Source organism: Terrapene carolina, unplaced genomic scaffold (assembly GCF_002925995.2).
Source record: "Terrapene carolina triunguis isolate 2854851 unplaced genomic scaffold, T_m_triunguis-2.0 Scaffold139, whole genome shotgun sequence".
Classification (NCBI taxonomy): Eukaryota; Metazoa; Chordata; order Testudines; family Emydidae; genus Terrapene; species Terrapene triunguis.
The window spans coordinates 14,394,969-14,421,037 of NW_020664490.1; the positions used below are offsets into that span (position 1 = coordinate 14,394,969).

Below are 26,069 nucleotides of genomic sequence, written 5' to 3' on the forward strand. Positions count from 1 at the left end.
TTATGTATGTAAAATATTTTAATATAATAAAAGTGCTGCAGAGAGCAGAAGGGAGGGAATTCTGGAGAGGAAAGAAGGTTAAAAAAAAATAAAACCACTTCTTAATGGTAAACCAGATTAGGCAACAGAACACAGTCTCTCAAGGGAAACAGTGGAATCACCCACCAGCAATTAGCATATTTAAAAATAAACCACACAAAATATTAATATGCAACAGGGAACAATCCTGATTTGGCAGGGGGGGTGGAATCAACAACATTACTGGCCTTTTTTCATCTCTAGATTCTGTGACCATATCAAATTCCAAAATGCATTCAGCAGAAACCAGTAAAATAAAGACCATTCTGAGAAATCTACTTACTGGTTATTTTGGTTAGGCTTAAAATGAATTAAATGGTCAATCAGGGAATTTGTACTGCAGAATTAATGACATTTTTGCTATGTACAGTCTATGAGTTGCAGACCATTCCCTCCATTTTGTGTATACAAATTAACAGAAGAGTGGCAAATTTTAGCTTTTTTTAAAAAGTTCATACAATTACATCTTTCAAATCAGGTGTTTATAATGTTTTACTATGCATTGACACAATGGGTTTTTTTAAAGTGACTACTTGTTACTCTGATAGACTCTTCCTTTCAAGACTAAGGTCTGTTTCTTTCTTATGATCATCAATCTCCTTAAGAAGTTCCTCCTTTTCCTGGAAGTAATTCTGGAACCATTCAATATGCTCAGCTTTTTGTTTAACACTTAGATATGGGTTCTTGGAAAGCCCGCAGGTCACTAGTTCCATGAAGTGGCGAATAGGTCCTTGCTTGGTAAAGTCTTCTAGGTATTTATCCAGAAAGATATGTTCATGAAATTCCACATCATCTTCAATACCTACAAGGTGAATTGCAAAACACGGTTATATCATCATAATTTCAGTTTGTCTTGTGTGTGTTCACTAAGTCTTGCATGTAAACTCCTTCTAGTTGGTAGAATTAATAGTTCAGTGCTGTACCCAAAAAAAAATAAACTGCAGTGGAATGGAAGGGGACTGTGGTGAGGTCCAACAACACACACTTTGACCCCTGTTCTCCCCAAATAGGAAAGATTTCAGTGCACAAGATGTCATGCCAACATCCACAACTCTTTATTTTCATTTTATGTTTCTCTTTAAGAGGGCAATTTTTACCTATATTTCATATTTGGTAATGCCATTGAAGCCTGACTCTGAAATCCATTTTCTTACCAAAAAACCCTGTTTTCTTCCATTACATGCAAACTCTGGTTTGTTATGGGCTATGAAAGCTGGGCTGCTAGCAATATTTTTTAAAGACTGAATTGAGTATTTACTTGTAATAAGAAATATACTGGTTGCATAACTTTGCAAAATGGTTTAAAGAAAAAAAAACAAGGTTGTACAAACTGAACAAGCCTTCCTTTGAAAGTATTTGTTATTTGAATGAGTTCCATGCTTATATGTTCATTATATTTCACAATTTTAGGTATTTTACTATTAAATTTGAAACAGGGAATGTTTTTAAACACTTTTTTTAACCCTTTCCAGACTTTTGTCATCATAAAAATACGAATAGATCGAGGTACACACAATTGTAAGATTTTGCAAGTTTTGTCAGATGTTATCTTTAGCAGTGATGAATGCAAAAATATTACATTAAAAAGCACTCCATCTCAGAGCTAGGTGGCATAGTGGTTTGTTACAGACCTTTCACCAAAAATGCCTCAGATCAATCAAGTAGTGATTTCAGTCCTCTTTCCAGTGGATTTCACTGGTTTCTGCTCTATATTTTGACACTAGTGTTCAAAGGACATACAAATCAAACTAAGATCTTGAGGTCTACAAACTCAAATATGTATAGAAAAAAAGGGGTTGTCTCAGAAATACCATGAGATTTGGCCATATTACCAATCCAGAAATCAAGACAGACTGGGGTCTGTGACTGCACGGAGATTTTTCCCCCCCTTCAGTTGATAAAAAAACACCTGTCACTAATTAATGCAATTATTTGATAAGGTATAAAATTAACTATACATTTGTAAAGACTACAGAACAGTAAAATGTTTGTTTATAGATGAACAAGATAGTTCAAAAAACAAACAAAAAGTGTAGTCAAGTCCATTGGTCTTAAGTTAAAGATCTAGTAGATATTTGCCTACATTCCAAACCCAACAATTTGACAAAATTAAGCCCAAAATGTTTATGCCAATGACCAGTACTGTAATAACAGAGATACTGGCAGAGTTATTTGTGGAAGCTTGCACATCACTTATTATGAGCGTTATTAGTCCTTCACATAGCTGTGAATAAGCACTACAGTTTCCCACACTAGAAGAGATCATTTAAAAGTATTTAAGTGATTCCAATACACCTAACCCTTTGAACTAGAGTGACCTATGATGAAAAAACATCTCTGTACATTAGCACATTAGTTTGGTGCATGCCATCTTAGTAGAACATAATATTGAAGACTGGAATTTGTACTATTTGTAGGCTTACATTCATTCTTTCTTATATTTGTAGTAAAGAAAACTCTCTGCATTATCGGAAAGGATTGACTATATTGCAGGTAAATACTTCCAGGTAATAAAACACAGGAATGAATGCAAAATTATTTTGATACTAACCAGGATGTGACACATTTGGCAATAACCTTAATCATCAAAATGAAAGTGAGATAATAGAGACAGACATATTAGTGCAAGGATTAATGGCATGTCAGCTTCTTCCAAACCTCCAGCAGCCCAGCACTGTAGCATGGAAGTATCTCTCAACTTGTACACCATACTCGCAAAGTTACCATGGTTTCTTTTCTGTTTTTCCTTCAGACACTGCAATTCCTGAAGAAGCTGGAAAAGGATGTCTATTTTCCTACACTGCATCATCAGTAATATGTGCAGTGTTTATCAATACCAGCTACCCATCACCTTTATCTCCCTTGTCCTTGAAAAAGAAACCAGATGTTTCCCTCTTCCCAGAAGCTAACATTTTCTTCACTGATCATATTGGCTTTAAAAGGCATATTTCCGCTGGGCTTGGAAACTTAAATCCACTTTGTGAATACTAGGAATCCTCCAATTATCACAACAATGGGTTCCAATTCCCATTTTCTCCCCCAATATTTTGTGGTTTCCTGAATCAGGAAATCCTGATAGTTATTGTTCGTGATTCTAGGGTCCTCCTTAAAATATTCCTGTAATCTGTTGGTCATAAAAGTCTGAGAGAAATTGACTGATTTGCTATTAAAAGAATCTGAACAATGCAACAGTGAAATAGGGAGGCAGTGACTATTATTATTTTTATTATGTATTTGTATTATTGTAGTGTCTATGAGCCCTAGTCATGGGCGAGGACCCCATTGTGCTAAGCGCTATATAAACACAAAATAAAATGTTCTCATTGTAAGTCCTCTGTGTTCTATACACCAAATGAGTAGCTTTCCACAGAAGTTTAAGGGTACTTTTGGTAGGGTTATATAGTCACTAGTTCCAAGTATAGATATTAAACCTAATCAGAGTTTTGGAAACGGGCAAATAAGTTTTTCAGATCTTAAAAATGCTGGCCAACATTTTTTGCCCTTTTCTGCCTTTTTTTTATTATTAAATAATTTCTATTTCTCTCTAGTAGTAGTGCTCCTTCCTAACCCCAAAACATGAACACTTGCAATTTAGGAAGGAAGTAGAAGAAATATGTGCTAGCTTCACAGTTTGGTATTTAGTTGAGCCAAAACCATTTAAGAGAATTACTGAAACAGCTAACATATGACTGGTGGAACTTTTGCATATAGAAGCTGCCAGATGCAATTACATGTTTGCAAAGATTTCCTTTAACCCTATCACTACAACAGTGGCAACCCTTGAAGCACCAATGATCCAGAAGTATTGGTTCTTCAAAATGAGGCACTTGTATATGGGAGAGAACCAAGATGTGTTTTCTCCTATTTACCCAGTGAATTATTCAGAAGTCATGTGATCAAGGCATGGACTACAGCTCAAGCCATTTTAAAAAGGGACATGGATGCTTGAGAAGGATGTTGGAAAAAGTAATTGCATATTTTTTCTTTCCTATCTATATTTTATTTAAAAGTTTAAGAACTGGGGTACCTTTATAGTGCTCCAAGTTAAACATCTGTTCTCACAACAGATACAGTCCTAAGCAAAATTAAAATGTATAACCACAGGCTTATGGTATATAAAAGGAAACCTCTATTTCTTGGTACAGAACTAGGTAATGGAAGGTGCTGCTATTGAAGAGACAGGGATACAAAATCTAGAATTAGAACTGGTAATGAGTGCCACTTTTCTGTAAGGCTGTTAGAATTACAACAAATTTGGTACAACTTAATGAGTTTCCCCAAGCCTTCTATTTCACTTTGATGTACCTGATGTGATTAATGACCGTTAAACAGAGTTGGGGCTTTGATAGGATGGAATTTATTGGCCTGATTTTTGCAACCCGAGCTGTGATAAATTTTGGAGCTCTCTGTTGGCATTTTCCACATGACTAATTTTTGTGGACAAGTCAATAAAGATCCTTGCTTAACTATACGTGAAGACTCCTTGCTAATTCACTACCCCCAGACAGCAGGGTTCCCGCCACATTACAACACCAGAAATGCCATTGGCCACAGTGATTATAAGATTGCAAAAACACGACTAGTATATATTTGGATTAGCGCACAACAGATTGATTATCATAGAAGCAGTGATTAAATTCTAAGAAACCACCAAAACAGGATGAGAACATTAAGAAACAGCTCAACCACATTATGCAATTTACAACTTTATACAGAATGGCAGATTTTCAAGGAGTATCGCCTCCAGAAACCAACCTGTTATGTGTTTAATGATTTAAGACCACTGCCAAACTTTCCACAGTTATTAAAACCCTATCTAAAGAATGTTCACACACTTTCTGTATATCTGCATTTCCTCTTCCATCCATGATGTTCTTTAACTTCACATATAGATACTTCTATAAAAAAGGAGGGGGTTACTTATGTACTGTATAATGTATGTCCAGCCAGTAAGACAGTTGGAGCGGCTCAATGTTGTGACTTTGATTTTGCTTATGAAACGACAGGCCTAAGGGAACAACCTGACTGTAATATTCAGTAAATTGTTGTATGCAGTGTTGCTGTAGCCATGTCGGTTCCAGGATATTAGAGTGACAAGGTGGGTGAGGCAATATATCTTGGTGAGAGAGACAAGCTTTTTGAGCGCCACAGAGCTCTTCCTCAGGTCTGGGAAAGGCACTGAGTGTGTCACAGCTAAATACAAGACTGAACAGATAGTTTAGTGTAAGTATTTAGTACATATTCTAAGGGACCATTCAAGATGAAGTGGCGAGTTAATACCCCTGTAGTAATAGGAGAAGAAGGGGAGTTAGTGGGATACAGATTGTTGTAACAAGCCATAAATCCAGTGCTTTATTAAGACCATAGTTTTTAATGTCTCCTTTGAGGATGAGGACTGAGAGGTGAGATATAGAGTGATCACATTGTGAAAAGTGTTCACCCACAGGTGATAGGGTGTTTTTGTCTTAATATTTTCCTATGTAAGTGCATTGGATGATGTACACCACATATGTTAGGCATGTGTAGGATCCCTGGATCTTGAAAGCTGTGTTGAGGGAGGTGATGAACATCGTAGCAGTGGAGATATCCATAACTTCACTAGACACTAAAAACCATGATCTTAATAAAGACACTGGCTTTATGGCTTATTATATCAATCTGTAAGCCAAATGCCATAGTAAGAGGTAGTATGTTATGTAGCTGGGTGACCTCTTGGGGGTTGGATCTGGGGTAAACTCCAATGAAAGCATTTAAACTATATCAAAATGTAAATGATTTGTGGGGTTAGTTTCCTTTTTATATTTGGTTTGTTAGCTTTAGAGTGTCTATAGAAGTAGCAGAAACTCTCTAGCTACAAAACCCTACTGAGAACCAGCAAGCTTGGTTGGATTTAAGCAATTTCAAGCCACAGCTCTAGACCTGTTCAGTGATCACAACTTCATCATGCTTCTTCCCCAACTCATTTTAATATTTAAACTGTTTTCCTTAAAGTTTTGATTAGGATCTAATAGCAAAATTTCCAGGATGTCTTCATCTGAGGCTTCACTAATTTAGGACAGCTTAAAGTTGCTTACTTGAGCAAAAGCATTAGTAAACTATTGTATGTGTAGGCATCCCTGAAATACATTATTCAAACTCTGAAGCATTGGTGTTGGTGCTCTCATTCTCTACAAATATAAAGAGACCACAAAAGCTACAGTACACTTACCCGCTTCATTATTAATAGGGAACTCCCACAGTTTTCCCTCTTTTGTCCACTGGATCATCTCTTCAAAACCATTCCGAGGTGGCTTTTGATTTACTGCTGCAATCTGATTAGCAAATTCCAGATCCCAGAGTGTAGGTGAAGACTCTAAATAAGAAAAAAAATAGCCCAGACCCGTCAGTTTGCCAGAGAATTATTGATTTATGCATATTTTGTTTAAGATTATCAAACTTAATGAAGGCTGGTCCTTTCACACATACATATTTTAAGTTGTAGCTATTAATACCATATTTCATGTTGTGCTTTTGCAATGAAAGCCCACTGAATCCTCAAAGGACTATTAAACTAGCCTACTGACCTGTCAAAATTGCAGCTAAATTATTTCAACCCCTTTCCCAAACATTAAGAATAGGAATTAACTTTTTCCATTGTGTGACAGTTTCTGTTTTTGACACTTTTTGGCTGCTTTTTGTTAGTCACAAGTTTTTATATTTAACTCATCAAATTCTGAACTTGGTCTATGTACTCTTTATTAAAGACAAGAGGACCTTGTTTACTCTAAGGGATTTCCTGGTATTTCATTATTATGCTCTCATTCAGCAAGGCAGCCCACATCTGCAAATGTTCCCAATTGTTTACTATAAACCTCGCCCATCTTGTTTGGTGGCCCAGCTTTTCTGCCAGTTGAGATTTTTGGATGCCAGAGTCAATAATCTAGCATACAAGATTGAGAAATCCTGACTTAACATTTAAGATAGTGAGATAAATGGGGTCCTCTTTCATGGAATATACCTTAAATAATCTCAAAACTCACATCTTTCATTATGCCCACAATAAATGAGACTGTCATCATTAATATTAAATGATAAAAAAAATATGAACTATACTCAAGGACATGCACATGACTGATCTGGGTAACTTATATCACTATAATGCTCATCCTCCCACACCCTGTCCCCTCTGTGTTTGTCATCCCCCAGTCAGTCATCGCATCACGCTATCTAAGATTACATTGCAAACTCTTTGAGACCGGGACTATGGCCTAAGTTTTCAGAAGCTACTAGAGTTTTTGGGTGTCCAATTTGACATGATTTAAAGGGGTCTGACTCTTTCAGATGTCTCATGCTGGACACCCAAAAAAGGAGACAGCCAAAATCACTGGTCACTTTTGAAAAATTAGGCCCACGTCTTTCTACCTCAACTGTGAAGTGCTGTAAAATAGTATTTAATATATATATTTGCATATAGTATTTAACACACACATTTTATATATATATATATATTACATACTATATGCAAATTTTTATAGATTATATATAAAAATTATTAATTTTGCATTTTCTCAAGCAATCTCTTAAAAGATTTTGAGGCAGTTACTTCTTCAGACAGTTTACTTTGCTTTCATAAGTGCTTAAAAAAAACCCTCCATTCATCTTTTCCATTAAACAATCCTTTCTAAAATATTCTAGTATTCCCTCGATAGCTCACCCAACCCACCATCATCCTTGGAATTTGGCCAAAGCATTATATGTTATGAGTCCTATTCATTTAGTCATCTCTTGGCTTCATGTCTAACATTTACATAACCTGCAGCAGGCCAATTCAGTGCTCATCTCACCCAGCGTTTACACTCATTGACACATTCCTTCCTGCTTAATTTCTTTTCATTCTCAGGCACACAAAACAAGCCATTGCCCATCTACAACAGATGACGGTCCACTACATGAGAGCGAGACGATGCATGGTATTTGGAAGCAGAGATCAGGCAAAACTGCCTTACAATAATTTTTAACTGTGAAGACTTTTTTTTCAAAAAATGTGTCCCAATTTAATAATGGTTTGTCTAATTAACTTAGGGTTTAAGTGGAAAATTTATCCCTTTCCATTGAAATGCCTCCCTTGCGATGGGTTTACATTTTTATGTTTGTCTTTGCAAGAAAGAAAGCTGGAGTTTCCTAAAATGAAAGCTTAAGTCTTCAGAAGTCACATAGTTTATGGGTCACAGCCATTCTGACATTTATTATTTCAAATGTTAGTAGTTTAAAACTAATGAACTAATCTTTGGTCTTGTGGACCACATCAACTAGTTGAATCCAGTAAACTAAGTTCTCTCTTTCTTTCCTTTGCTACAAAAATGGCAGACTCACACAGACTTTTTCACTCTGGAGAACATTTCTATTTTGAGGGTGGTAAATTAGAAAACCCTTGTTCAAATTAATTCATACTTGGCAGAAAAATTCTGCCTCAGCCATACCCATCAGTTACCCATTTTCATGTAAATATTCTTTCGTTTGGAGATGTTAGAAGGATACCCAAAAAAAGATGTAATGGAAATCAAGTTACAACATTAATTATAAAGGAATCATTGCTTCTACTTTATCCTTTAAGTATTATATTCTGATAATTTTCTACTAATCAATCTTCTTTAAAAAGACGGCCCAGAGTTTAAGTTTACAAGCATGGTGTGTCTGCTGGATGCAAAACAACCTTACGTTTACCTTTATGGAACAGAAAACAGCATAGTGTAAAATGCTCCTTTCTCTATAGATTTAACAGCCTTTAAACAGTTTTCCCTTGATTTTCCACTTAATACTCAGGATTTCAAAATAAATATTCAACACAAAACAAGGAACTTGCATTCATAGTGGGTTTAAACAACATTTTAGTTCAATATCTGCACTAATATAAACTAACAAGAAAACAAGGGGAAATAACTTAAGGAATCAAATATCTTATTGGTATTTCCTGCTATTAAGGAAAAAACTGTTTTGCAATGAGACTTTTAGTCAGAACAGTTGTGTAATATGGCTTCTGGCTTGAAATTTATTGTAGCTTTCCTCAATGCTACTGGGAATTAGACCAGGAAATGCTGTTAAAAACTGAAAGAGGCATCCTTGTTGATATCTTAAGGCAAATCCCATAAAGTTCACTTGCTTTCTTCAAGTTTTACTTGTGCTACGGTCTATTTATAAATTAGGGTATACATAAATAGTATGTGGGTCTTTAAATAGTATCAATAACATTTGCAGTTCTGCTTTTTATAGGGCTGTGTACAAGCTAGTTCAAAGTTATAAGTTCAATACTTATAAAAACAACTATAAACACCAGTCATTATGCCTAACCATGCTTGATTCAATCCGAAATTTAGCCATCTGAATCTGTATTTTTGGAAGGGTAATTTAAAAGTATATATAGAAAATCAGAATGTGCAATATGGTAAAAATAGGCTGATTTTTAAAAACCTAATAATCTTACATATATACTAATTTGATTCCTAAAGGAGATAATTGCAGTATTCTGTTAAACAGTGCTCACATTCCATCCCAGAGGTGACTACATTCAGTAAAATCAGCAGTTGCTTGACAATATGGAACACTCACCTGGGAAGTCCTATGTCTGAAAAAGATTTGGGGATCCTGGTGGATAATCAGCTGAACATAAGCTTCTAGTGTGATGTTGGGGCCAAAAACAGCTAATGCAATTCCGGGGTGCATATACAGTAGAATCTCAAGTAGGAGCAGAGAGGTTATTTTACCTCTGTATTGGACACGGGTGCAACTGCTGCTCGAATATTGGTGTCCACAATTCAAGAAGAATGTTGATAAATTGGAGAGGGTTCAGAGAATAGTCACAAGAAGGATTAAAGGATTAGACAACATGCCTTCTAGTGATAGACTCAAAGAGTTCAATCTGTTCAAGTGAACAAACAGAAGGTGAAGGAGTGACTAAGTATCTACGTGGGGAACAAATATTTAATAATGGGCTCTTCAATCTAGCAGAGAAAGGTATAACATGATCCAATGACAGGAAATTGAAACTGGACAAATTCAGACTGAAAATAAGGTGTAAATTGTTAACGGTTAGAGTAATTAACCATTAGAACAGTTTACCCTGGGTCATGGTGGATTCACCATCACTGACAGTTTTTAAATCAAGATTGGATGTTTTTCTAAAATATCTATGAATTATTTTGGGGCAGTTCTATGTATGGACTGTAATATACATGAGATCAGATTAGATGATCACAATGGTCCCTTTTGGCCTTAGAATTTATGAAACGGCACTATGTGACATTTTAGTACAGGAAATAAATAAGCTACACAATTGAAACTGCAGGGAGAAATTAATGGAGACAAAATTACCCAAACTAGAAGCTGGCCAAAGCAGTTGAACTAAAACTCCTCGTCTTAAAAAAAAAACCTAAAAACAAAACCACTAACCCTGAAATGGGCTCTTTACTAATCCGCAGAGAAGAATGCCATCTACTGAATCACCAACACTATTTCTGCAGCCTCTAGTTTTACACTTTATTATAACACTTTGAATTCCTTTGGGAAAAAAGGCACTGTTGCATTGCAGAGTATTTTATAAAAATCAGTGAATTCTGATTCATTGCCTACAAGGCATTACTGTACCCATTTACAGAAAGGGAAACTTAGAGACAACTTAAGTGATTTGACCATAGTCACATAGTATGACAGTGGGGAAAGCCAGTCATCAGCTTTAACCCCTAAATCATACACCCACTCTGGCTTTCATTTTTTGAAGGGTATCCCATCCATGCACCAGTCAGGCCTGACCCTGCATAGCTGTTTAAATAAGATTTCTGTATGTGTCTGAAGTTCATGCAAGTGAGGGATTATCTACACCAGGTAAAACTAGGCATAGTTTATCCAGGAAGTCACAGTAAGGTTCTCAGAGTTTTGACAGTACACTTCAATCCTATCCAATTTCCCCTGTGACTGTAGTCTCAAGCCTCTTCAGAGCAAGATCTAGTGCAATGGTTTTGCAATACGGACAAATGCCCACTAAGAACTAGGGTAAACCAAGTATACATTTGCTACTGAGAAAATTCAGGGGAATTTTAGTGCTCATGGAAGAAACACCGACAACAGTGGCAACAGGTCAGCTTTACCACATAACTGTTAGTGTACATTAGTCCTGATTGATACAGGATCAAAAACTATTATTCCATAACACTGTGTAGAAGTCTTGCCTACCAATGACCAGATTTAGACCACACATCAATTTATGACCAGGTTTGAAACCAGCAAGCTAGCAGCCAACCTCTCTCTTCCATGACAGAGCGAACTTCTCTATTTTTTGAAGAATTTCCTCCATTTGGGTTTTTTTTGTTGCTTTTCCACTAACCTGCTTCAGGTGTCCCTTCTGTAACAATGGGAGAAACAGGGAAAATGTTAAGCCTCCTTCCCAGGTGAAGCCCTCTTCTATAAACAAAGAAGACAAATGATATTTGATATTTCACAACACAGCCAGTTTAAAATTAGGTTTACAAAACACAGAATATGCTCATTAAACTCTAGAGCGAAAGTCAACCATCTCCTGGAAACAAAAAATACCAACATATTTACCATTATACTAAGTCTTTAGACTTGGTAACCAAAAGACAAATCATTGCATTTGAGTTACTGCTCCATAATGCAATTAATGAAGCACTGGAGCCAGGTTCCCAACACACTTTCCAGTGAGGTAATTAGCATAATTGCTATTATTTTAATTTGATTTATTCCTATTTATATATTTAGAAACCTTAATAAAGTCAAATGCTATCAGTCCATGGTACTTTAGTAACAGATAGTTCTTAGAAAGTGCATTTCTTGGGGTTTTTTTATGCTTTTGTTCTACTACACAAAATATTTCACAATTCAGGAAAAAAAAGACAACAGCTAAACCAAACTAGCCCTGATTTATGAAGTAAACAGCCTTTTTGGAAGATTATGTATCCGCCCTTTCCTCTCTGCCACATGACTAACACTCAAACTGTTGTGATAAGCTATAGTCTAAACAGTCTGTCATTTCGGGGCTCTCTTCTGGATAGTAAAATATATTTGGATCTTTTTTTCGCAAAAGATCAGCTTCACACTTAATAGGATTCTTTATTCAAAAAAGAAAGATATTCAACAAGCAAACATATCTTTAATAAGAGCAGACAAACTAATATTTGGATTATAAATTAAAAACTCAAACAGCTGGTCTTCTCCCCTCAACCAGTCAAAGTGAATTTTCAGATAAATAAAAAATAAACAAGAAAATAAGTTTATTGTAATTTAGAACAAATAATTCCTTTAATCATTTAACCTTTCCTGTTTGGGTACATTTCTAATGAAATTCTAGTGTTCTTCGTTTGTGTTATTACATATTCATTGTTGCCCAAGCAACACTTGCCTTTCCTGCCCTTAAATTTCATCCCTCTGCTTTCCAGCAGATTTCTGAAGGCCACAACTACTATGGCAAACCTGATCTTGTCATATTACATATTACTAACGTAGCTACCCTGGATCTATTTCAGAAAGAGACTAATATAATTACACAGTCTCAGAAGAATGTGGAATTTAAACAGATTTGGGATTACATTTTCCTATCCGTTCATAACTTCCAATAATGTTAGCAGCAGATGTAGGCAGGATTTGGAACAAAACACTTGCGTATAAAGTTACTAGTTCAAGTTACTATAAAGCAGCATCACCCATTTTGTTGAGATCTGCCAACCCAATTTAACCATTTCATCATTTTCTCCTAACCTTCCCTAGGAACACTAATTACAGGGTATATTTGACTATTAGAATTTTATAGCCACAGGAGAAAATTTGAACTTTGAGACTGGTAGTTGAAATCTGCATAATGAACAGTTCATATAACTACACCAAGACTTTTACACTAAACATAACCTCATTACCTAAGAGGGTCAGAGAACTCTCATATAATTGGTGACAGGAAGGGAATCTTTTCAAATGCATTGCAAAACATATTTTACTTGCCTTTTATTAAAATATTGTAAGGTGTTTGACCAATTCTATATCAGCTGTTTTTATTGTCTATATTCTAAGTGGCTTTTAGTTTACATTACTTATTTACATGTTGCAACAATTTTTGCCAAACAAACAAAATCAAATACTATTGAGATCCACTCAAGTACCGTCACTGTCATACTGAAATGACTTTCAGTCTCTACCAGCCTAGGATGAATTAATATCCTCAGCCTAAAGGTAACAGGCTACTGAACCATTTCAAAATTCACAATGCATTTAGTTATTCTGCTCCTTACATTGGCATCATTTACAGCTCCCCAAGAACACTGAAAACCTTGGGACAAAAGTTTCCGTACAAGTCAATGAGGGCTCATTCTCTTCCCTTGTTCAGTTCCCTGTTCTCCAGTCTCAGCCTTGTCTATCCCCTCTCCATGACTTGCTGCATTTTGGGGGTTGAGAAGTGGAGCCATTATGTACTGTTCCCAACTATGTGGAACTCTGCCTTCAAGATACTTTTCTAACTCCTACATAAGACAATTGCCAAAATCAGAAAAAATCATATTACTTAGAAACATTTCAGCATCTACAGATGTTTTCTGATGATATAACTGTGAATATTGCTCCTTTTGGTTTTTACAGTATGATCTACATAGCTTAAGAATTCATATGCTCCCGTTTGTTCCTCACTTAAAATCATAATTTTCTGATATACTGAAATAAATCCATTTCAGCCAAGGAATGCAAGGATATTGTACAGCTACTGACCCAGGAATGTTTATTTCTCAGTTATGCAAATCCTGCCTTCCAAATTTCCCACATATATGCCAATAAACATGGTTCTCTCAACTTCTAACCCACTAACTCCACTTAAAGTCAGATTTAGTTAATTTTAAAAGGAAATAATCTTATTCGGAATAGAAATGTGGGGAGAATATCCTAAGACAAGTGACTGTGAGGATGCCACATAGGCTGTGTTTTAGAGACAGAATACCGGATGAGACACCAGCTAATTACAGTACAACAAAGTAAGGGTGCTCTCTTAACTGAGTAAAAATAGCCTGGGTTAATTAAAAAAAAAATAGCAAAAGGTGTTGCCATTTTCAGGGAGAATTCTCAAGTCACCATTTTAAATCATTAGTTCCATGGTAGCCAATTTTGATGCCTGAGGCGACAGTAAACTCAAGAAATGACTCAGGTGCAAAGTTCCTATTTTCCTTAGCAAAAAGAAGAAGAAAAAAACTCAACTGGTGAAATATTTTTACACAGACCATTTTTCTAAGTTTTCCTTCAAATGACAGTAGCACTTTAAAGCTTTTTCCCCACCCCCCTAACATGATAGAGAATGAGATGTAAAAATATTGTGCATAAGTGATACATTCAAAAAACACTCAAACAGTGAAGTCAAAAAGTAGATTATATACTAGCAAACATTTGCAACAATCAGGTTTAATACTAAAAAAAGTGCATTTACTTTGATCAGCTTATTACAATTAACTATGTTCTTACACTAATCTACTTTAATGCTATGTTTGGAAAAAAACTACTTATAGTGTTAGAAATACATTTTCTTTTGTTTCCTACAGTATCCTGTATTTCTACATCTATATGGAATGTGGAATCAGAGCATTTTTGTGGAAGATATAGAAACTCATGGAGAGCTCTTTAGCTTTGAAGTTATGGAGTATAGTTGGTGTTTCTTTATTACTAGAATTTAAAAACTTAACTGGTCAATATTTTATTGTGGGAAGGAGCACGAAGAGAAAACAGGCAAGTAGAGAGTACCTTTTACTTCCAGCAAATTCAGACCGGATACCTCTTTGAAGCATGTCACCTTGCACATCATCATCATCAAATGAAATCTGACTGGATGGCCTGGATACACCACGGTTGAGACGGCGTTTCCCAATCTTCATGTCTGCAATAACGTTGCTGACATCAAAAAGACAAGTAGAACAATGAAAATTCCACAGTATGAAAAGGTAGCATGCTTAGTTACGTTTTAATAAGGCAAATTATTCCCAATTGTTTTCATAAGCCTATATTGCACAAACTATATGAAAGAACTAGACATCTCCACAAAACATCCGTTGACATTCTGAAGTCATGGAATATGCAAGTCTTGTTTTTTTAGAATAAAGAAAATCCCACTTACCTATTATTTTCTAAATTTAACAAAAACATTATTTCAATTTAGCAAACATATGCCAGTTACTGCACTCCTTGAAGAGAAAATCCAATGATGAACATTCTTTGAATTGCAAATTGAAATATTTTTAGTTTATTTCATGCTGCCATATACTATGTTCAGAGAAAGCACTAGACATTAATGCAAACAAGTGCAGCAAACGGGAGTTTCAAAGACCATAGCTACAGATCCTGTGCTTGGAGATAGAGGGATTTAATGTGAGGAACACTGGTTCACCTTCTATGGGGAAAAGGGGCTGTATAGTTTGGATGGCTTCCATCTCCACAGCAGGGGAACCAATTTCCTAGGGGAATGGCTGGCTAGAGTAGTCAGAAGGGTACTAAAATAACAAAAAAGTAGAGGGTGAAAAGCGGAAACTAATGAGCAGTCATTTAACAGAATATCAAGATGTTGAGAACAAAGTTAATCAATCAATGCACCAAGGAATGTGAAAAAAAGAAATTCTTTAATTGCCTATACACCCAGGATAATAAACAAAAGGAATTGGAATTGTTCATCTAAAAGGAAAAATTCAATCTAGTTGGGATTGCTGAAACCTAGTGGATAGATTTGCACTATTGGAATGTTAAAAAAAAAAAAATTGATGGATAAAACCAATTTAGGAAGGATCGAGTTGGCAAAAGGGATGGAGGAAGGCACTCTATGTCAAAAATGGCACTACCTGTTTCTGTGTCACTGACAGAAGAAAACCATCTTGATCAATGTACTGAGAGATAAAAAACAAGATGGGTACTACTCTGTGTCTGCTACAGTCCACCAAATCACACCAGAGAACAGGACGACCATCTCCTTATGCTCCTATCTACAATGTGAGGGAAAAATGCACTATCCTGGGGGACTTCAATCTGAGCAACTTACACCGGAGGTCTCACGCTTCAACTACTAAAACGTCCTCAGAATTTCTAAATATTTCAGATGGCAATTTCTTAACTCAAGAAGTGTTAAATTCAACACAGGGGCATTCTATATTAGACATCACCTTGACATTCAGGAACTGATCACAGAACTAAAAAACTAGTGGTAGCTTAAGTACAAGTGATCATAACTTTATCACAATTTATGTGCAAACAGAATAAAGTCCATACAAGTAACAGTTGGTATATACTTGGTACTTTAAAAGGGCCAATTTCACAAAGTTGAAAATAGTTACAAGCCAAATCAGTTGAGAGGAAGACTTTAAACAGAAAAATGTAAATGGGTATTGAGAATTATTTAAGAACATTTTACTAGGTGCCAAAAAAGACACATTCCACAAGTGAGAAAAAAGGCCAAACTGGTTCAAACACCAACCTGATTTAGTGGAGAAGTGAAAGTAGCTATACAAAAATAATAAACAGATATAACAAATGTAAGAAAGGTGAAGTTGATAGTCATAAATACGAATCATATGGAAATGGTAGACTTGTCAATGATAATTAAAGACTATGATTTAGTCACGGGTATTTTTAGTAAAAGTTATGGATAGGTCCCAGGCAATAAAGAAAAAGTCCCGGCCCATGACTTGTTCTATAAATACCCCTAACTAAATCTTAGGTGCTGGGGGGGGGGGCGCTCTAGTGGACGCTGCTGCTGCTCTGTGGAGGGTGCTCCAGCAGATGCGGTTGCTGCTCCTGACCGGGAGGCAAGAGGAGAGAGAGAGACTCCAGGTGGGGGTCAGCCCGGGGCCCTGTCAGCGCTACGGCAACTCCGGGCGAGAGGCTGCCCGAGCAAGTGTGGGCGGCCACAGGGTCAGCCCCACCAGCTGCTGCAGAAGTCATGGAGGTCCCAGAATCCGTGACTTCTGGGACCTCCTTGAAAGAATCGCGGCCTTAATGATAATCCAGAAAAGGCAGAAGTTCTGTATTTGAGAAAAAGCCAGATGATGTAGTTATGTCATGATGATGGAATACTTTTCATTCCAACAGTAGCTAAGGAGGATGTGAAACAACAGCTACTAAAAGTTAGATTTTTTAGATCAACAGGTTCAAATAACTTGCATCAGAGATTTTAAAGTAACTGACTGAGGAGCTCCCTGGTCTGCTAATGTTAATTTTCAGTAACTTTTGGAACACTGGGAAAGTTCTAGAAGAAAGGTAAGCTAACATTGTGCCAGTATTTAAAAAGGGTATATAGGATGAACCAGGTAATTATAGGTCTGTCAGCCTGAAATAGATCCTGGCCAAAATACGGGAATGACTGATAATGGACTTGATTAATCAAGAATTAAAGGAAGGTAATATAAATAATGCCATTCAACAAGGGTTTATGGAAAATAGATCTTGTCAAATTAACTTGATTTTTCTTTTTTATATGAAATTACAAGTTTGGGTGAAAAAGAAAGTGTCAACAGAATACATTTAGACGTCCTCTTGGTACTGCACAACATTTTGATTAAGAAACTAGAAGTTTGCCATCACGCACCTTCCCATGCTAATGGTTAAGATTTGTAAGAGCACCTGAACTTTTAATGAAAGGTTCAGCAAGTAGTAGTTTGCATGGGATCACAGATTTGTCTCTCTCTTGAAGTTAGGGAGCTCCAGTCAGGTCTTTGGTTTAGGAAGGTCTGGCAGGCCTTGGCCAGATGATGTCCTAACGGGACGTGGGAAAACTAATGACTGTTCTGGGCTGCTGTTGTTCCCCCCCTGCCCCCTTCAATATTGTCAGAGCATGAGAGCTAAAGGCAACACCTTATTAATAATTATTATTTTGATAAAAGTTGGAGAATCTTGGCCATATATGTGTGTCAATTCTCACCGATTACTACCCTCAACAAGGATTGTAGTTATGGTGACAGAACTCTTTAGATAAAACTCTTTAGATATAAAGTTGTGTCTATGCCTTTAGGGAGAAGGACTGTTAAAAGCCAAAAGTCATTATTAGATTTTGGGACAGTGCAAGTGAGAACGATAAAAATCAGTTAAACTACAGTGCGTGAGCTTTAAGAGATAAAAGCCTCTTTTCAAGGGAACAGCTGTGGTATAAAAAAAACAGAAACAAATTAGGTCAAAAAGAAAGCTTTGGATACCTAAATGCAATATATATATATTCCCACTGTTGCAATGCTTGAAGAGTGTCATAAAGCATATATTTAAACACTCTCTTTTGGATGGTTTAAATCAGAAGAGTTCTTCAAAATAACTACTTACAACAAAAAGATGCCCTAAAATGTTCAGAATCTTGATTTTCTAAGGTTAATTTTAAATTTGACATTAACAAAAGAACTTCAGTTCCTCTGGATCTCTCTCATTTTAGTAATTATTTTCTGTTAATGTTATTCTTGGCATTTATGAGCTAGAGATGATCCATAGACTTCACTGGTTTTCTGAGGGTCTGACTAGCATCATGCAGTCTGCCCCTTGCCAGAAGCAAAGTCACAGACTGCCCAGCCCAACTGTTTTACTTGGCAACCACACTAAAACGATAGAATATTGTTGTACTATATGGCGATCACACTCCCTCTGAGCAGTTCTCTTTGAGGTTCTGCACAACTGGCCAAACTTTCTTCTGGCTATGCTGGGCATCTAACACACACAGTCCACAGTGTCACAATTTTGGATGGCCGGGTCCTAATGTTTTGTCACTGGTGCGTGAAAGGTGAGCAAATATGTTTTCATAATAGTTTTTAAAACAAGTGATTGCATGGTATTATGCCGATCATGTTGTTCATCCTACACACATTTCCTCTAACACATTGAGAAAGAAACAAGAAATTAACCAAAAACAAAACCAGAAAGATATTTATGGCCTGACTTGCTTCCACAACAAGGAATGTCAGATTTCCAACAAACTCCATCCCCCATTTAACCCACTGTGTGTAAGTACTGCAGATATATCTGAACAGGAATGATCTAGTGCACTACATGGGTTAAAAAAACAAGAGAAGGAGAATTCAGGGTGCATTTTAGCTTTAGCTCGGAATTCCTTTCCTTCTGTTGATTTAATTCTAACTTTTAATATTGCTGAATTTATTTTCCTGTGGTAGTGTTGTAATTTCCATTAAGCAAAACTTCTTCCCGCACTAAAAAAAATAAAATCCTGTATCATTAATTTTTTCCCCCTTCTAGTGAACATGCTGTCCTCAATACGTCTACAAAACAAAATGATGGGAGAAGACTGTACAACAGTGACATCCAGAGGGCAGACTGTATGCAAAGCACAATATAAGCTAAGACTTCTTGGCTATAATTATAATATCTTTATTATCATTTAATATCACCTCGTAAATCTGAATAATATTCTGATTTATAGTAACAATGTTATATTGTACGGTTCTTATGCTTGTGTATTTCAGTTATTTAAATCTATCTCTGAGAGTTTTACATAAAATATCTACTGTCTCAGACCAGTGGTCCATTTAGTCCAGTATCCTGTCTCAGAAGCGAACAGTACATGATGCTTCAAAGAATGGTAATCCAGACACGATGCACCAATTGTACAACTCTGAATATGTGGGGTGGGGGAGGAAAACCATGTCTTCTGAACCCACACGGAACAAAATAATGAGTTCTCTTACACAGTGGTAAGCAGGGCTTGAAAAATCCACTTATGAATGAGTACAGCGCTTTCACTGGTCAATGTGGGGACCTCAGCTCTCAATTTCTGCAGGATTCAAGCTTTCATTTAAAAAAAACTGTTTCAAACCCTTTTACTTAGACTGCAAAGTCTCTGAGGCAGAAACCAACTTTTCATCCTGTGTATATATAGTATCTAGCACATTGAGGCCTGACCTCTCTAGATGCCACTGCAAAGAAAGTAATATAAATAATAATAATAATAATGATTGTGAAGTTAACCTTACAAATGTGAATGAAATGCTCACTAAAATAGCAGTGTCTTCCAAACCACAGACTGTTCTGGTGCCTCTGATAATTCCTAGTTAAACTAAGCTGCAGCAGACTGTAATTATCTAGATTCTAGTTAGTTTTCACTGCTTCTATTCAGAACTCTGTAGGAGGGAGGGAAACTGTCAAATTCATGTTGCTGCTGCTACTTGGGAAAGCTATGAGCAGCAGAACAGCAAGGTCTGGAACTATTACTTGGGAACAGCAGGGATTCTAAAAACCATGGAATGGTACAGTAGAACTACTACTTCTCAGCTCCTGGAAGGAAGAGCAAACACCCTACCCACTTAGGGACGCCAGAGGTCCTTGAATGAGGAGTAAAGACCAAGTTCCCTCTCCTTTCCAGTAGGTGGAGGGTAGTACAGCTTGTATGCTAAACACAGAACCTCCTCAAACAGGGACCAAGGAACAAGTATCCTTCCCAGCAGCTTGTAGCAAGGAGTGCTGGGCTTCTCACCAGGGCTCAGTCTTACTTGTGGGGCTTCTTTCAAATCTATCACTGGCTAGTAGGTGTCTGGTAAATTTAATCAAGCCCTAGTTGCAAGCAATTAATAATCCATTCAAATCCAGCCACAAACTTTGCCCCAACCTCCAGCAGCAGTGAATTCCACATGTTCACTATACAAAATAGGAAGAAATATTGCCCTGTTTGTTCATCTTAACTTAGAGTATTTCCTTTAGCCTTTCCTTAAGGCTACATAAGAACTAAATGGAGAAAATGATCAGTTTTTACACAGCTCAGTCAAGTCTCCTCTAACTCCTTCACCTAAATCAATGGTTTTCAAGCTATGGTTCATGGATCCTTGGGGGTCCACAGACTATGACAAAGATTTCCCAAAGGGGTCCACACCTAAGTTCGCTCTAAGCTGCGCAGTTGCCTATTAAGCCCCACGCAGAGGCTCAGGGCTGGGGCGGGGAGAGATGCCCCTCTCCCAGGATGGACCTGACGCTGCGGGGAGAGGCGCCTGTCTCCGCCGGCCCCAGCACGGACCTGCCCCAACTTGCTGTGGTTGGGGGAAAGGCAACCCTCCCGCAGCCCTGGCATGGACCTGCCACAGCTGGGGGAGAGGCGCCTCTCCCCACCCCAGCCCAGGTGCTGCTGCAGGGGGTCCTATCGCCCCAAACCCCTTATCCCTGGCCTCACCCGAGAGCCCACACCCCCAGCCGGAGCCCTCAAGCCCCTCACTCCCGAACCCTCTGCCCCAGCCCCACCCCAGAGCCCTCAAACCCCCTGCCCCGCACCCAAATCATCTGCCCCAGCCCTGAGCCCCACTCACACACTCCAAACCCCTCAGCCCCATCGCCACCCCATGAATTTTCTTATGTGCATCAATATGGAGGTGATGTGATGCACATAACAAAATTCATTCTGTACATGCATGGGAAAAATGAGAGAGAACACTGGTCCACACCTGCATCTGAAATTTTTTTAGGGGTCTGCAAATGAAAAAAGGTTGAAAACCACAGACTTAAATAATCCAAAAGTATGCAATACCCACAGCATCTCTAACCATTTCTATCAACCCTCTCTGAATGTTTTATATTTCTGTTGAGAGGAGAAGACTTAAACTGAACATATTACTCCAGGGATATGTATACCATTGTGCATTACCACTTTTTTTTAAAAGCACCCAGCTTCTAAGCTTCTGGAAAGAGAACTTCATTTACTTGTCCACAATAACCCCTATCTCTCTTGACTGAGAATTACGAATTCATCCACCTGTATGGGAAGGTTACATAGTTTCTCTCTTTCCCACAGACACTCTCTCAAGAATATGCATTACTTTATATTTAACAAAGTTAACATTCATCTACCATTGTGCTTCCCCACCATTTCGTTTATTTGTAACCATTTAGACCAGGGGTCAGCAACCTTTCAGAAGTGGTGTGCCGAGTCTCCATTTATTCACTCTGATTTGAGGTTTCGCGTGCCAGTAATACATTTTAACGTTTTTAGAAAGGCTCTTTCTATAAGTCTATAATATATAACTAAACTATTGTTGTATGTAAAGTAAATAAGGTTTTTAAAATGTTTAAGAAGCTTCACATTTAAAATTAAATTAAAATGCAGAGCCCCCGGACTGGTGGCCAGACCCCGGGCAGTGTGAGTGCCACCGACAATCAGCTCGTGTGCTGCCTTCAGCACGTGCCATAGGTTGCCTACCCCTGATCTAGACTGTGTCACAATCCTCCTTAGTTTTCACCGATGGAAATAGCATGTATCAGCAGCAAATATTAATGGTGTTGGTTACTTTCTCCGCTACTCATCGGTATATTTCCTGAACACAAAAGGCCCTATAACTAATCCTTATAAAACCCCACAAATAACTTTTCATCAGTCTTATGAATCCACATTTCCTATCACTTTACCAGTTAATTCGTTATCTGAAATTTCTCCAAATCTAGCTATTTTCATGTGACATATTAAAAATAAATCTATAAGCTACTTGTAGTTTGTTACTGCCAACCTGCATAATTACAGGCTTCTACATTCTCAGTTGCTGAAGATCCAGTTTTCTGCTTTATATTCAGCATTTTCTGAGCTGCTACATTGAAAGTAGCAGAAGTCAGCAGCCTGTCTTTAGTCATCACCAAACAGAAGGGCAGTATACACAATTCCTTCACAGTTTCCAAATAAGTGTTGTTTGCCTGGCCGGAAGCCACATTAAAAAAAAAAAGGGAACTGTGTCAAGGGATGAGTTTATTGGGCTGCCTGGAAATTTTTTTAAGGGTAGGGTGGGACTGTAAATAGAGGTTGCTTGACTTAGTGCAGCTTTCAAACACAGCCATTAAAATTTACCAGTCCACATAGATGAACTTTCAGACTTTCTATCTCGGTGATGGTTGATGAAGATGACAAAAAATAAATCTTCTGATACTTTGACTGATCGACCAAGGGAAAATAGGCACGAGAATTTTGAAAGGCTGCTCTAGAGGAAGGATGCAAGCTGGATAGCTCGAAAGTTACAGAAGGAATTTAGTACAAACAGACTAACTGCACTTCAGTTATTAGCTGTTTAAAGAAGGATAACATACTCAAGCATATCTTTTTAGAGCAGTTTTTCTGATATCAAGTCTTCAATCACCTTACATTTGACAGTGTAATATTAGAGGCTCCAGCACTATTGGGGAATATTCAATCTACAAAAAGAACAGGAGTACTCGTGGCACCTTAGAGACTAACAAATTTATTAGAGCATAAGCTTTCGTGGGCTGTAGCTTATGCTCTAATAAATTTGTTAGTCTCTAAGGTGCCACAAGTACTCCTGTTCTTTTTGCGGATACAGACTAACACGGCTGCTACTCTGAATTCAATCTACAGACCTTATGTTAGTTGTTTCCCCTCTTTTCTGTGCATCAGTGGCTTCTTCATGCTTCCTTAGTTGTGCAAGTAAATCTGATACTGTCCGTTTTCTGTCAAAAGGTAAGGAAGATGCAACAGCAGAGGCAGCTTCCACCAATTCTGGATTGAGAGGCTTGCTCCTGTAAGAGATAACAGAGGTGAAAAACATAAAAATCAAGGTCTTATGCGTCATTATTTCACAAGCCATTTTTTATTGTAACTGGTTATTTTATGTCTTATTAAAGGTAATAGTTATATGCTATCAAGGAAGAGGCCCAAGTTTGTCTCTTGCTGCACAAAACTGCCAGAGGTTGGGTGCAATCATTAAGAAAATAAAGCAATCATTAAGGCACAGCTACCAATCAACTGTTCCTCCTGAAAATAAGCGTATAAAAGATTGCTACTGAGATATGAATGTCACTGACAAAAACCCTTTTTTTCCCCACATCTGTCTCATGGGATCGTACATGGGTATGATTTAACTACGACTACTGTTCCTTTAACAATTTGGCATGATTTTAACCACTAGGTTTAGGTGTAAAGATTTCCCTTTGTTAAGCATTATCCCAATAGATAGTGACAATATATTTACTCCTGGGGGAATTCTGCACCAAAAAATCCAAAATTCTGTGTATTTTATTTCTCAAAATAACACAATATAATCACACCAGTTTCACTTATTTTGGTAATTTACTTAAACTACCATACCAATAAATAAATAAATAAATAAATAAAACCACAGCAACAGTTCAGCATTTTCTAAACACATGAAAGTTAAGTTACAAATACTTGGTAACCAAGACCCTGCATTCCAGTTATAATCCTGGATTTTCATTTAAATTACATTACTTTTATTTTGGTGGTCTGTAAAGTAGACTGTTGCTTTAAATTGCTCAGACTTTCACATACGAAAGTCATAGTTTTGCTAATCATTGTCTGGCATTTTTTTTAAATGGGTAAGTAAAACAGATCCCGAGTGGTAATCTAACCCCATTGTGCCTCTCTGGCACAGGAAAAAGAGTTAGAAAGCACATAGACCTTCCTAGCTGAGGATTCCATTACTGTCATTTGCAATAAGGTTCCTTTACATCACTCTGGCAAGATAAAGGAGCCTTAATTGACTAATGGGAACAATTAATTAACAATGGGAACATTAGCAGCTTGCCCATTTAGTTGTTAAATTTCTGCTCTGCCTCAGGGACAGAGCCTGCTTCACACAGCCCTATGCCTCCTTCCAAGCCCAGGATGCAGCAACAGCAACCAGAGGGACAGAGTGAAGCCTTGTCTCCACTGGCACTTTACAGCGCTGCAACTTTTTCGCTCAGAGGTGTGAAAAAAACACACCCCAGAGCGCTGCAAGGTTCAGCTCTGCAAAGTGCCAGTGTAGACAGTGCACCAGCACTGGGAGCTGTGCTCGTGGGGATGTTTTTTTTAAAAGAGCTCTGTCCCAGCGCTATGCCATGACTACACAACCCACATTAAAGCACTACCGTGGCAGCGCTTTAAAGTTGCCGATGAAGACATGCCCTGAGTCTCAATCACTCATTCACATTAAGGCAGGAGCCCAGCCCCACCCCCTTAATGTCTCTCCACGGATGCACACAAGCACGCCCAGCCTCCCTCCTCCCCTCGGTGATCTGCTGCCAGCTGCTCCCAGCAGACATGCCCGGGCTGCTGCAGAAGGGGCATGTGTTCCTCACAGATTTCTTGGTTCCCCCATTTTTCTACAGGGGAGCCAAGAAATCTGTGGAAGGTATGAATTCTGTGCCCCCCGCAGGGTGCAGAATTCCCCCAGGAGTATACATTTCTGTAAGTATGCCCTTATTCAGAGGAAAGATTTTCTGAGACTGTAATTAAACAACGGAGTTTAGCTGCATATTTACATTTTTAATAAGTTAGCTGTATATGATCAATTGTGTACAGAGAGAGGCAATTAAAAGGAAATAACTTTTTCCTTTTCCCAGATTTTATTTTCTCATAACTGAGTAATGGCATTTCAAAGTGCAAATTCTCTCACTCCCCTTAAATTGATTGTCTGTGGACAGCTAGTAACATTTAATTTTGAGGCTTCAATTCCAGGAATACAAGCATGTAGTAAATATACACGCTTAATGCAACCATTCCATTTGTTATTGCTTTTTGCAGGGTACAGTTGTATAATTAGCAAAAGGACTGTTCCCATAGAGGATTATTTTCTATACAAAAGAAAAAGACATTTTATGATACTATTTTGTTCTAGAGATTAATAGAATCCACTTCAAAGAAGAAACACTTGAACTGTGCATATTGCATTTTACCTCTTAGCTTTACTGTCTGCTGTAGCTTTCTGAAACATGCTACTTGCACTCTCCAAACTTTCTGGCTGGTCCTTGGTTTGCTTCTTGCTCTTCAGTTTTTTTAGTAATTGGAACTTCTTCTTTGAACTTAATTCTACTTTCATTTCACTAATAATGTTCAACGTATTCTTCTTTGAATTTCCTGGTGTTGCCTTCTCCTGATTCTCTGAAGCCTTCTCAGCACTACTGTCTGTAGAAGTGGCAGATTCATCTTCTTTGTTGTAGAACCCAGTGCTAGTGCTAAAGCACTTTTGTGTTTTACTAGACAAGATAGGAAGGGAAAAGGTATAAGTTACACATAACTGCTTTGG

General features: G+C 37.5%; 1 protein-coding gene across 1 annotated transcript; it reads right to left on the bottom strand.

Annotated features, from left to right (window-relative positions):
* Nucleotides 1–26,069, bottom strand: LOC113406770 (28S ribosomal protein S31, mitochondrial-like; the record flags this gene model as incomplete). The annotated part of the gene is made up of 6 exons (XM_026653435.1): nt 1–880; nt 6,287–6,430; nt 11,435–11,511; nt 14,836–14,982; nt 23,404–23,562; nt 25,720–26,069. Coding segments are annotated over 6 exons (1,143 nt in total), but the record flags the coding sequence as incomplete, so codon positions are not given.